The 12896-nt window shown below is 47.2% G+C and overlaps 4 protein-coding genes across 4 annotated transcripts; 2 read left to right on the forward strand and 2 right to left on the reverse strand. All coding sequences in view use genetic code 12, as the record gives it.

Moving 5' to 3' along the window:
- Positions 1-47: 47 nt before the first annotated feature.
- Positions 48-3023, reverse strand: CXQ87_002996 (uncharacterized protein; the record flags this gene model as incomplete). Its single annotated transcript, XM_025481481.1, has 3 exons — positions 48-489; positions 513-1684; positions 1965-3023. The coding sequence occupies 3 exons, from the start codon at positions 3021-3023 to the stop codon at positions 48-50; spliced, it is 2673 nt and encodes an 890-aa protein (XP_025336099.1).
- Positions 3024-3496: 473 nt separating this feature from the next.
- CXQ87_002997 (uncharacterized protein) lies at positions 3497-4156 on the forward strand (the record flags this gene model as incomplete). Its single annotated transcript, XM_025481482.1, has 1 exon — positions 3497-4156. One exon carries the CDS (start codon positions 3497-3499, stop codon positions 4154-4156), a length of 660 nt encoding a protein of 219 aa, XP_025336100.1.
- Positions 4157-4499: 343 nt separating this feature from the next.
- On the forward strand, positions 4500-6119 carry SPT10 (Spt10p; the record flags this gene model as incomplete). Its single annotated transcript, XM_025481483.1, has 1 exon — positions 4500-6119. The coding sequence occupies one exon, from the start codon at positions 4500-4502 to the stop codon at positions 6117-6119; it is 1620 nt and encodes a 539-aa protein (XP_025336101.1).
- A 150-nt stretch (positions 6120-6269) lies between these two features.
- On the reverse strand, positions 6270-12896 carry URA2 (bifunctional carbamoylphosphate synthetase/aspartate transcarbamylase; the record flags this gene model as incomplete). Its single annotated transcript, XM_025481484.1, has 1 exon — positions 6270-12896. The coding sequence occupies one exon, from the start codon at positions 12894-12896 to the stop codon at positions 6270-6272; it is 6627 nt and encodes a 2208-aa protein (XP_025336102.1).

The following is a 12896-nucleotide window of genomic DNA, read 5'->3' on the forward strand; positions in this document are numbered from 1 at the left end:
TCAGTGTATATTAGAATATTATTGACTCGAAACTTCTATTTTGTATTTCAGTTCATGTTTTGAACAGAGTTTTTGGCAAACTCCCCACCTAGTTTAAGGTAACGGTCGATTTTGTCATCAATCCTTTGCTCTATTGCGTCCAAGTCGAATGGCGTCGTCTCCTGAAAGCGGTCTGACATGACCCAGGAGTAATGCTTGATGCACATGCTAGAATAATCCTCCGCATCCTTGTGACCTGGAGGACACTCGCAACGACACCCCACGCCATTTCGAGCAGTTGGGTCGGGCGAGTTTTTGCTCATAAAACTAAGCCATGGGTTGCTTTCTGTATGAGCAAATTTTTTTTGCGCTGCCTCATATGGGAGCTGTTTGCCTGGTGCATTGTTGGGACAGTGACCCATGGTCGTATGCTTGTATCCAATGTCACGGAAATAATGCAATTCTTCTCTCTCAAGGAGCATGGCCACCGCAAGCGAGTGAACGGGGCATCTCCCCACCGCTCTCTATAAAACCCACCGTCCTTCTCCAAATAATCAAAGTAGGCTTGATACTGCTCCGAAAGGAAGAGATCAGTGCGTGCAATCTCAAAGTTTGACCAGAAGTGGCAAAGATTGTATTCCTCGTCATCAAATTTGTCCAATGGGATGCTTGGTTTGTCATACGCCTCTTCAAAGATGTTCCTGATGTTATCAGAATCTTTGACTGCTTCGAAATCCTTATCAGTCTTACCACTTTTGGCGAGAAAGCGCCGCAAGTTAAGGTCTTTTTCCACCTTAGTTTCAAATTGGCGGTCAGTCATGCGCTCATTCCCCTTGTAATTCGCTGCATTCTTACCCTTCACCGCTCTGTACCTGTCGGCGACAAATTCCCAAGCAGACTTCACCTTGATTTCATGCTCTTTGATAAATGCCTTGGTCGTGGAAAAGAGAGTGGGGACACTGTAATAGATCTCTCCAATAGCGACCGTGAAGCCGTACTTCTTCTTATGTTTTGCCATCTCAATAAAGGGATCGTAAGTCAAATCACAGAAGAATTGCACATCCGGCTCCACCCTCCAATACCATTCATTTCTCCGAACAAGTGGATGTTTGAAAAATTCTCCGGAATAAAATCGGCACATCTTGTGATATGATTCCATGTTTCCATAGAAAATCTTGCGGTCTCCCTGGCTCTCGATACTCTCCTTAAGCACATCCGGATCAATGTCCGGACTAAAGTTCCACTTCTCCGGTGCAACAGTGCCAAACTCACATTTCGCCGTCGTATGGCGCTGAACAGTTGTTTTAAACTCATCTGTGAATTCCACGTCGTTGAGGAAGACCCAAGGGTAGTTGTACCACTGATTGAAATGCCTTTCCAAAGACTCCATGGATTTCACAACGTCGTCCAACTCGGAGTTCCTAGCTAGCATAACAAATGAGGCATTTGCCCGAGGGGCGTTTGTGTCTGGAACTCTGCACCCCACCTCAAACGGATAATCAATCTTTGAACTGAGGTTCTTCATGCCCATGCGGCGATCTTTCTGGTTGGTGTAGTCAGGTAGATCCACGCCATCATCGAAGTTTTTTCTCTTCCTGATGCGCTTGATATTGAGTGACACCAAGAGTGAAGCCGTGAGTATAATAAATAGAAGGAGGATAACTTTTCGTAGCATCGTCAAACGGGAAGACCAGGCCGACGTAACCTGGGTTTGAATATGTTGAGCAATCGCAGCCTTCTGGAAGATCCATGCTTGGCTTCCTCTAAATAAGCTGCATTGTCTGAATAATCGTCAGACATTGAACGTAGAGGTTGCTCTTCAGCCATCGAACTTTATAGTGCGCTTAATGAGTGAGACAGGCCTTGGATCTAGAGATAACGCGGTGCCTATCTGCAAGACATTTAAGGTACAACAGCTCTGCTTGTTTCTTGGGGCACTTTTCTAGTACATTGTCTATCTTACACTACTTATTTTCTCTTTTCACGCTGATGGCGTTCCGAAGAAGTGTCAAATCCTCATTGAGTTCTTCGACCTTCAACCCTTGCACACCCACAAACTGCTTGGTCAGACCTCTAGTGTTGGCCCTACCGGTCTGCTTACTCGTGCTCCGAGCCAAAATATTAGTGGCTCCGCCCTCTTCGTTGTTCATGATTAAGCTGTTGAGCTCGTCGTAGTCCTTGTCACTGAGGTTACTGTCGTTGCCGCTGCTGGCGCCATTATTGCTGACATGCTTCAAGGAGTGGCCCTGGCCGTTTCCTGTGCTGGTGATTCCTGATGACATCTCGTCGTTGGAGGAGTATCGCGTGGCGTAGTGTCTTCTGCGCTTGTTGGAAGACGAAGAGTAGCCCGCGGAGCCTGCTCCAGAGCCTGAGTTTCGAAGGAAACCGTTGCCATTTGAGGTGCCAAATCCTGAGTCTGAAAGGTCGTCTGCTTCTCCAGAAGTGAAGCGGGACAGAAACTCACGCTTTCGAAGGGACCGGCGGTCGTTGATGCTGAGTGACGAAGAAGCAGCTGCAGCGCTAAGTGCCGATATATTCTGATCGTTTCCACCTTGCGTGCTCCACAGACTAGCATTCACAAGATTGAGAAGAAGCTTATCCTCTTTTAGCTGCTTCACCTGTTTCTGAAGCTTGTCGAAAAACTTCTCCTTCAAAAGCTTGATCATTGTATCGTAGTTCTCCTTGGCCTTGGCGATGTCTTTCTTGTACTCTGTGTCTACTCGCTTGACCTGGTACTCTTCCCAGAGGCGTAACCTAGTAAGCTCATAGTCTCGACTCTGCTCTAGCACCTTACGTTTTCCAAGGTACTCCTCATTGGTACCCTGCTGGAGGCCGGTGAGATTGTTTTGAATATCGTGAACCATGATACGGTAGTATTCATTTCTCTCCTCGCTGAACGTGGCTTCTAGTTTGCTGAGCCGGGTACCAATCTGATGCCGCTTTCTGTCTCTTTTACTCACTGGGGTTAGTGGCTGAACGTGATACGGCGATGCCGAAGATAACATACCATCATTTATGATGCCATTTCGTGTGTAGTCATCCATTACGAGTAATGTGGGGGTCTTCGTGGGTATTTGTCGCTGTTGATGAGAATGGAGCTAATAAACCCAGCGATATGCCAGGCATTATTCAAAGGTTGTGTGCACTACCCTGGCTTGCTACCCATCCGCAATGCCGATTCAATTCTTTGGCAACTGGAACCACTTTCTTTTAGAAAAAATAAATAAAATCGAGTTTTGGCTCAAAATCATTCCAGTTCATGCCCTAATCATGTACTGGATTCAACGAGCTCACAAACTGATTTGAAGTGTGATACGTCAAGACCCACATCAATGAGAGTTCAAAAGAAGTGGTAAAATTGAAGGTCCAGCTTTCTTGAACTCAGACTTTTTTCTTGCTGAACTTTCAGTGTGGTGCTTGGAATAGCTCAGGCGTATGGGGCGGGATCCTAAAGGAAAAAAACGGAATTGCGAATGGAATCTCTCGGATATCCAAACTTCCTGCTCAGACTGTCAACATGAGTTCCAATTTTGAGTTTTTGAAGACCCTTCCTTTTGCTGACAGGCAGTACGAGACTACTCCAAAGATAACGGACAGCTGCATCTTCAATTTGGCCAAAGATGGTAGGACAGTGACTCTTTTCCCAGCATACTCATCCCATGAAGTACCACCAGCACTTTTTGCAATTCTTCACGAGGAATTCAATTATGTCATAGAGGAGGGCCAGACGTATCCTCACTACTTGCCCATGAGCCCTGAGGAGTTCGAGGCTTATCTTTTCGAGGGAATGGCAGCCATTTTGATCAACGGTGAGTTTAACAAGGACGACTTTGATCAACCAAAGTCATTCTGGGAAGAGAAGTACCTCGGTCATTTCTACATAAAGCCAAATTACATTGGAAGGTGCTCCCATGTTTGCAATGCAGGCTTCATCGTGAACCATTCCGTGAGAGGTCTTGGTTTGGGGAAGGAGATGGCAAGGAAGTTTTTGGACTGGGCGCCTCGTCTCGGTTATGTCTACTCCGTTTTCAATCTCGTTTTCGAGACCAACATTGCAAGCAAAAAGATTTGGGACTCATTGGGCTTCGAACAGATAGGCTACATCAAGAATGTCGCTGTTCTCAAGGGCCACGACAGATTGGTTGGTGCATACATGTATGGCAGGGACCTCATATAGTTGGATCTCTGACATACTGTGACCTTTTATGTGTGAAATGGGTGCAATCCAACCTCAAGGTCGGAATCATCTTATCTGAGATGAGCGTCTTCAACCGTCACAATAGACCCAATGCACACCTCTCCACTCCAGCATCAATACATTCTAGACAAAGAAATAGAACTTTCATAGAAATAGAAAAATCGGTTAAATCCTACAAATCTCCAGAACGTCACGTGCCAGAAGTTGATGTCTCATCGAAAACATACCGGTCCCTAGCCCACGATATACACAACAGGACAAAATCTACGGAGGCACGATCGGTTGCAAAATAAACCCGTGTTTTGTCTCTCTGTCCACAACCATGCCTGAAATAGACGATGTCATCAATCCGCCGCATTACAGGCCCCAACTAGACTACAATCCAATGTCTAGCATTGAGCGATACACTGTTTTGCTTAAAGACGGTGAGACAACAGCGACGATATATCCAATACAGAATGCTGAAGAACTACCGCCGGGCTTGCTTGCGTTCTTATGTGATGAACTTAATATGGAAATAGAGCGTGGTGATACGATATCCTTCTTTGATACACTTCATATCCTGAATTTTCAGAACTACTGGTTCGGCGCATTCGCCGGTGTTATGGTCCTTGGAGACTCAGCTCAGTTAGAAGGCCCCAAGCAATGGGAAAAGGAATGCTTGGGAACATTTTTCGTGAAACCAAACTACCCTGGACGTGCCTCTCATATCTGTACCGCCGGTTTCTTGGTCAATGCTGGTATCAGAGGTAAAGGCATTGGCCGTACTTTGGCTGACTGTTTTCTACAATGGGCCCCCAGACTCGGATACACCTACTGTGTCTTTAATTTGGTTTTCGAAACAAACGTGTCTGCCAGAAGAATCTGGGAGTCTCTTAATTTCAAAAGAATTGGTAGGGTGAAATCTGCCGGTATTCTCAAAGGCCATGACACGGCGGTAGATGCAATCATATACGGTCGAGAGCTAGTGACAGTGTCTGACTCGACTGTTGGTGCTTATCGCTTTGACAAGATTAAGTTCTATCTCGAAACTGGTAAGTATCCTGCCATGGCAGATAGACAAGAAAAGTCCAGACTACGGTCTTCTGCTTCACACTATAGACTAGAAAATGGAAAACTCATGCTTCGAGACAAAGAAGTTGTCAGCGATCCCGTGAGGCAGCTACAAATTTGCACCGAGGTCCACTTGTCCAATCATGGTGGAATCAACAAAACCACATCTGCTGTCACTGAAAAATATCATTGGACGAGGATCAAAGATACGGTAGCTGCGGCAATCAAGAATTGTATGGCTTGCAGAGAATCAGCAAGAGAGGAGATTGCTATCAAGCGTGCTGTTGTGCCTAAGAGAGTACTTCAAAGTCCACCAGAAGGACGTCGTGATTTGAATCATGTTACGAATCAGAAAAGCTCACAGAACAGAATACGACGTGATAATGGCCACGATGAGGTGGATTCAATTTCTGCAATCCATGGGCTCCAGCATCGTGAATCAGACAATTTGTTAACCCACGATCTCTCGGGACTTGATGATGGACTAATAGCTGTTGTTGAAGCTGCACAACGACGCCAGCAGTCTCCACAACAGAGATCAGACAATGATCATCGCAATCACCATGCACCATCTTATGCTGCTGTTGCAGCAGCTGCTGTCGAGCCAGAAACTCATAGGGGATACCAAAACGATTATTCTTTCCACTACAATGAAAAGTACAATTCTTCCAAGGACCGCGATAGAAATGAAGATGTGCCTGTTGATCCAGACGTGTCCGAGTACGATCATAATGTGAATCCAGAGGGTGATGAGATTGAAATAGCAAGGGCATTAATGCAATCAAATGACGACGTCGACGAAAACTCCCCAGAAAGAGGGCAGCGCCTGCAAAAATCCAGCGAACAAGATAGAGCAAACGAAGCAAACATGTTCTTCAAAAATCATTAAATAATTCATTAATATTGTATCTTATAATTTATGTACTGTGTATGATTGTGTAACATAACTATTTTTAAATGCATTTTATAGAATCTAGTGCCGTTCACAAGATTATTATTCCCCCAAACAATATCTCAGGCACGAAAATCTAATGTCGACTTAAAAGTCAACACCAATGACCATAGCCAACAAGGCCATTCTGACATACAATCCGTATCTCATTTGTCTGAAGTAGGCAGCTCTCTGGTCGAAGTCAACCTCCTCCTTGATCTCAGTGGTTCTAGGCAATGGGTGCATGACACACATGTGCAGCTTGGCGTGAGACAAGATCTTGTTGTCGACAATGTAAGTGTCCTTCAATCTCAAGTACTGCTCTCTGTCCTTGAATCTCTCTTCCTGGACTCTAGTACAGTACAAGACATCAGACTTAGCAATGAGCTCAGGAGTCAACTGCTCGGTCTCAACAGACAACATGTTGTACTCCTTCAACATAGTCTTGATGCTCTCAGGCAAGGACAACTCCTTAGGAGCCACCAATTGCACTCTAACCTGGTAGTGACGCAACAAGTACAAGAGCGAGTGAACTGGTCTGCCGTACTTCAAGTCACCCATGAATGTGACAGTGATACCGTTGACAGTACCCAACTCCTCTCTGATGGAGAACAAGTCCAATAAAGCCTGGGTTGGGTGCTCCTTGCTTCCGTTACCACCGTTGATGATTGGCACTGGAGAGTACTTGGCAGCAATGTCAGCAGACTCCTCAGTTGGGTGTCTCAACACAATAGCGTCGGAGTAGCAAGCCAAGGAGCGAATGGTGTCTTGCAAAGTCTCGCCCTTCTTCACGGAAGAAGAGTCAGCAGCAACAGCCACAACTCTACCACCCAATCTCTGCATAGCAGCATCGAAAGAGGAAGAGGTTCTGGTAGATGGCTCGTAGAACATGGTGCACAACAATCTGCCCTTCAACAAGTCCAAAACGCCCTGTCTCTCAACAGCCAATCTCATTTCCTGAGCGACAGTGAACAAAGAATGCAAGTCAGAACGGGTGAAGTCCTTGACAGACAACACGGAGTTTCTGAGGAAGGTGTTGTTTCTTCTGATGTAGTTGGTCAAAGCATCAGAGTCGGACAAGTTGCCAGATGGTGGCTGAGAGACCAATTCAGAACCCAACTTCTCCAAAGTGCCCTGAGAAGGCTGCTGCTCTCTCTCCTTCATCAAGGATGGGCGACGACCCTCACCGAAGGAGGCTCTGATCTTCTTCAAGTTAGGAGACTGTGGAAGGCTGGTGATCGATCCAAATCTGTCTCTGGTGGCGAACTCATTCTTACCAGAAGCGTCAGATGGCAAGATAGAGCTGTCCAAACAAACAGTCTCACCGTGAATGGAGACTCTCTCGATGTAGCCCAGGAACTTGCGGCCATCGAAGATGGAGCTGATAGCCTCAGAGACTGGAACAGCTCTCTCAATGTCGATTTCAACAGAAGCGTCCTGCTTTGGAAGGTTCAAGATTTGGACAGGGTTGTCGTGCAAACGCTTAACAATGTCCTTGATGGTAAGCTTACCCTCCTTGACGGCAGAAAGCAACAATGGCAAGGTCTCCTTGATGCCAAAAGCTGGAGTGACATCATGACCAAGACCTCTGGCAACCATGTATGGCAAGACACCAATAGAGAAGCAGTCAATGTGCTCCAAGTTCTCCCACAAAGCGGCCTGGTCCTCGGCAGTAGGCAAGAAAGCAAACTTGGAGTAGTCATCCTGGGACAAGAACAAAGCGTAGACGGAGACATCGCAAGTAACACTCAAGTCCTTGGCCTTAGCCATCTTGATCAACTCCAAGTCCTCCTTGGAAGACACGGAGGTGATGTGGATGGATCTGTTGTACAAAGAGGCCAACAACAAAACAGAAGCCAAGTCAGTAGAGCAAGCGTCGGTGACAATTGGCTTAGATTGAGGCCAAGAAGCAAAGTGAGCAGTGATGGAAGACACCTTGGAGTTGGCAAAATCGTTGAATGGCAAGAACAAAGCACCAGCATTCTCGGCAGCCTCAGCACAGTCCTCGGAGTTGGTAGCAGAACCAGCAAGACTCATGGAGAAGTTGGTGAAGGCAGAGTCCGATGCGGTGGAGATGGCGTCAGCCAAAGTGTCAGCATCGTAAACAACGGAGCCAGCAACGGTTTGAGGCAAGAAAGCGTTGAAAGTGAAACCAGAAGACAAGGACTCCTTAGTGGTGACCTCGAAATCATCAAAGGATGGAACGAAGCTGGTCATGTTGACCAAACCTGGCAATTCGGTGGTGGTGTGCGAGGTCTGAGCATCGTTGTTAGAGACGTTCAAGTCAATGTTTCTGGCAATAGCCTCAACCAAGAGCTTGGCACACTTCACGTTAGTGACCAATGGCACAGAGTAGTCAACAGCCATACGACGAGATTCGTAACCCTTGGACATGTAAGAAGCAGGACGACGGAATCTGTTGGAAGATGGCAAGTTGATGTAGACGTCAATCATGTTGTTAGCCAAGTGCTGAGTCAAAGAGAACTCGGACTTCTGGTCCTCACTCTTGCCCATGACCTCCAAGTAGTGAACTGGAATACCATGCTCCTTGATGAAGTCAGCAGTACCGGCAGTGGCAAACAACTTGTAGTCCAACTCGTGCAACTTTCTGATGGATGGCAACAACTCCTGCTTCTCCTTGTAGGAACCAATGGAGAACAAGAAATTCTTCTTTGGCAACTTGAAACCAGTAGAAATCAAAGACTTCAAGTAGGCCTCGTACTTGTTTCTACCGAAAGTAGCAACCTCACCAGTGGAAGCCATCTCAACACCCAAAACAGGGTCGGCACCAGCCAATCTGGAGAAAGAGAACTGAGGAACCTTGACGGCACAGTAGTCCTCTGGCAACTTCTCTCCTGGGTATGGGGTGACTGGCAAGTCCATGATGGCCTTGGTGGCCATCTCAATCAAGTCAGTGCCAACAACCTTGGAGATGAATGGGAAGGAACGAGAGGCACGAACGTTACACTCGATAACCTTGATGTCCTTGTCCTTAGCAATGAACTGAATGTTGTAAGGACCAGTGATGTCCAAAGCCTTACCAATCTTGGCAGTAGCTTCGACAATCCTAGAGACAGTCTCTGGGTCCAAGTCCTGTGGTGGAACAACAAGGGTAGCGTCACCGGAGTGAACACCAGCGTTCTCGACGTGCTCAGAGACGACGTGCATGATCATCTTACCGTCCTTGGCAACAGCATCCATCTCAATCTCCTTAGCGTTCTCAATGTACTTGGTGATCACAACTGGGTAGTCTGGGGAGACATCAACGGCCTGAGACAAGTAGGAAGCCAAGTCAGCCTTGGAGTAAACAGTGTTCATGGCAGCACCAGACAAGACGTAAGAAGGACGAACCAAAACTGGGTAGGAAACCTTCTCGGCGAACTCCTCGGCCTCGTCAATAGAGGTCAACTCCTTCCAGGCAGGCTGGTCAACGCCAATCTTGTCCAACATTCTAGAGAACTTGTATCTGTTCTCAGCAGAGTCAATCATTTCAGGAGAAGTACCCAAAATCTTGACGTTTTGACGGTGCAATGGCAAAGCAATGTTGTTAGAAGTCTGACCACCCATAGAGATGATGACACCAGATGACTGCTCCAAGTCGTAGATATCCATGACCCTCTCCAAGTTAATGGGCTCGAAGTACAATCTGTCGGCCTCATCGTAGTCAGTGGAAACAGTCTCAGGGTTGTAGTTGATCATGATGGTCTTCAAGTTGCTCTCTCTCAAAGTTCTAATAGCTCTGACAGCACACCAGTCAAACTCGACAGAAGAACCAATTCTGTAAACACCTGAACCCAAGACAATAACACCATGGTCATCAAATTTGACGTCGGAGGAGTCAGCATTGTAGGTGATGTACAAGTAGTTGGTGAAGGCTGGGAACTCGGCAGCAACAGTATCGATCTGCTTGACAAATGGAACGATACCGGCTTCTTTTCTCAATCTTCTGATGGCAACCTCGTTGGAGTCCAAGAACTTGGCAATCTGTCTGTCCTCAAAGCCCAACTGCTTAGCCTGTCTCAAGATACCAATAGGCAAGTTCTCCTTGGTACCGAAAGAAGCAATCTTGTTACCAAACTTGATCAAACCGTCCAACTTGTTCAAGAACCACTTGTCAATGTTGGTCAATTGCCAGACCTTGTCGACGGAGTAGCCATCGGAAAGAGCGTTGGCAACAGCGAACAAACGCTGGTCAGATGGGGTCTGCAATTCGGTGTCAATGTCGATAGACATCAAAGCAGCGGTCTGGTTGAAACCCAAGTTGTGGTAGTCAGTAGATCTGATGGCCTTCTGGATGGCCTCCTCGAAGGTTCTACCGATGGACATGACCTCACCAACCGATTTCATGGAGGAAGACAACAAAGAAGAAACTCTGGTAAACTTCTTCAAATCCCATCTTGGAATCTTCACGACAACGTAATCAAGAGATGGCTCGAAACAAGCACAAGTGGATTTGGTAACAGAGTTCTTGATTTCGTTCAATGGGATGTTCAAACCCAACTTAGCAGCGGTGTAAGCCAATGGGTAACCGGTTGCCTTGGAGGCCAACGCAGAAGAACGAGACAATCTAGCGTTCACCTCAATGATACAGTACTCCTTGGAAAATGGGTTAAGAGCGTACTGAATGTTACACTCACCAACAACACCCAAATGTCTGATAACGTTGACAGCAGTGGTTCTCAACATGTTGTAGTCTTCGTCAGACAAGGTCTGGGAAGGAGCGACGACGATAGAGTCACCAGTGTGAATACCCAATGGATCGAAGTTCTCCATGTTACAGACGGTAATACAGTTGTCGTAGGCATCACGAACAACCTCATACTCGACTTCCTTCCAACCCTTCATGGATTTCTCAACAAGAACCTGAGGAGACGTGGCGAAGGCCTTGGCACACAAGTCCCTCAATTCGGTCTCGTTGTCAGCGAAACCAGAACCCAAACCACCCAAGGCGTAGGCCGCTCTGATAATCAATGGGTAGCCAATGGCGTTGGCAGCCTCGACAGCTTCCTCGGTGGTGGAACAAGCCTCGGATCTAGCACACTTCTCGTCGATCTCCTCCATAGCAGAAGCAAACAACTCTCTGTCCTCGGTGGTGATAACAGTGTCAATTGGAGTACCCAAGACCTTGACACCCAAGCCCTCGAATTCGTCCTTCAAAGCGATACCGACACTCAAAGCGGTTTGACCACCGAAGGTACAGTAGATACCGTCTGGACGCTCGTGCTTGATAACCTTTCTGACGAAGTCTGGGTTGACTGGCAAGAAGTAGACCTTGTCTGCCAAACCCTTGGAAGTTTGGATAGTGGCGATGTTAGGGTTGATCAAGATGGTGTAAATACCCTCCTCTCTCAAAGCCTTGATAGCCTGAGAACCAGAGTAGTCGAACTCACCGGCCTGACCAATGGACAAACCACCAGATCCCAAAACAAGGACCTTCTTGACGTTTTCTCTTGGGTGAGCGGCTCTGTTCTCCTCGATGTGGCCACCAGGGAAGGAGACCTGCTTGTAAACACCAGTGTTCTTGAAGTCAATCACGGAGTTGATGAAGACATCGAACAAAAACTCGGTGTCTCTTGGACCAGGAGTGGACTCAGGGTGGAACTGGACGGAGAAGAATGGCTTCTCGACGTGGTAAATACCCTCGTTAGAATTGTCATTAGCGTTGACGAACAATTCCTTCCAGCCGTCGGTCAAAGTGGAAGCATCGACAGCGAAACCGTGGTTCTGGGAAGTGATGTAACATCTGCCAGAAATGGTGGAGGTACATGGGATGTTTTGGCCACGGTTACCGAACTTCAACTTGATGGTGTCAGCACCAATGGCACGAGCCATCAACTGGTGACCCAAACAGATACCGAAGACAGGGGTCCTTCCCTCCTTCATGACCTTCTGCAATCTCTCGATAGTCTCGGAAATGACTTGAGGGTCACCAGGACCGTTAGAGATAAACAAACCGTCGTACTCCTCCTTGGTGTAGTCGTAGTCCCATGGCACAACCAACAATTCGACACCTCTGGAAACGAAACAACGGATCTGGTTGTACTTCATACCCACATCGACAGCGACAATACGGATAGGCTTGCCATTCTTGTCAGTCTTGACATTGTCCTTGGGCTTGTACAACTTTGGCTCCTTGGTGGAAACCTTGGCAACCAAGTTCTTGACGTTAGGGTCATCCCACTCAGGAATGTCGAAGAATGGCTCCCACTCGTCCTTACCAACCACCTCATCGTGCTTGGTGGTGGTCTTCTGGATAGCGATTCTACCCAAAGTGGAACCTTCGTTTCTCAACTTCTTGGTCAAGGCTCTGGTGTCCACACCGTAAATGGCTGGGATACCCTCCTTCTGCAACCACTGGCCCAAGGAGGACTTGGCCAAGAAGTGAGAGTACTCCTCAGTGTAGTGAGCCACCACCAAACCAGCAATGTGGATGCGGTTAGACTCAAAGTATTTTGGCAAAGCGTCGACAATGTCACACTTCAATTCGGTGTCTGGAACACCGTAGTTACCCACGAGTGGGTAGGTGATGACCAAAATCTGGCCCTCGTAAGAAGGGTCTGTAACAGATTCTGGGTAACCAACCATACCGGTCTGGAAAACAACCTCACCGCTGGCGGGAACGGGGGCACCGAAGGAGTAACCTTGCAAGGCAACACCGTCCTTGGTTTGCAAGGTCATCAAACGGTCGCCAGTCGACTCCATTGGGGGAGAAATGGGAGCAGACAATTTAGCCAT

This window comes from Candidozyma duobushaemuli (assembly GCF_002926085.2).
Source record: "Candidozyma duobushaemuli strain B09383 chromosome Unknown C_B09383, whole genome shotgun sequence".
Lineage (NCBI taxonomy): Eukaryota > Fungi > Ascomycota > Pichiomycetes > Serinales > Metschnikowiaceae > Candidozyma > Candidozyma duobushaemuli.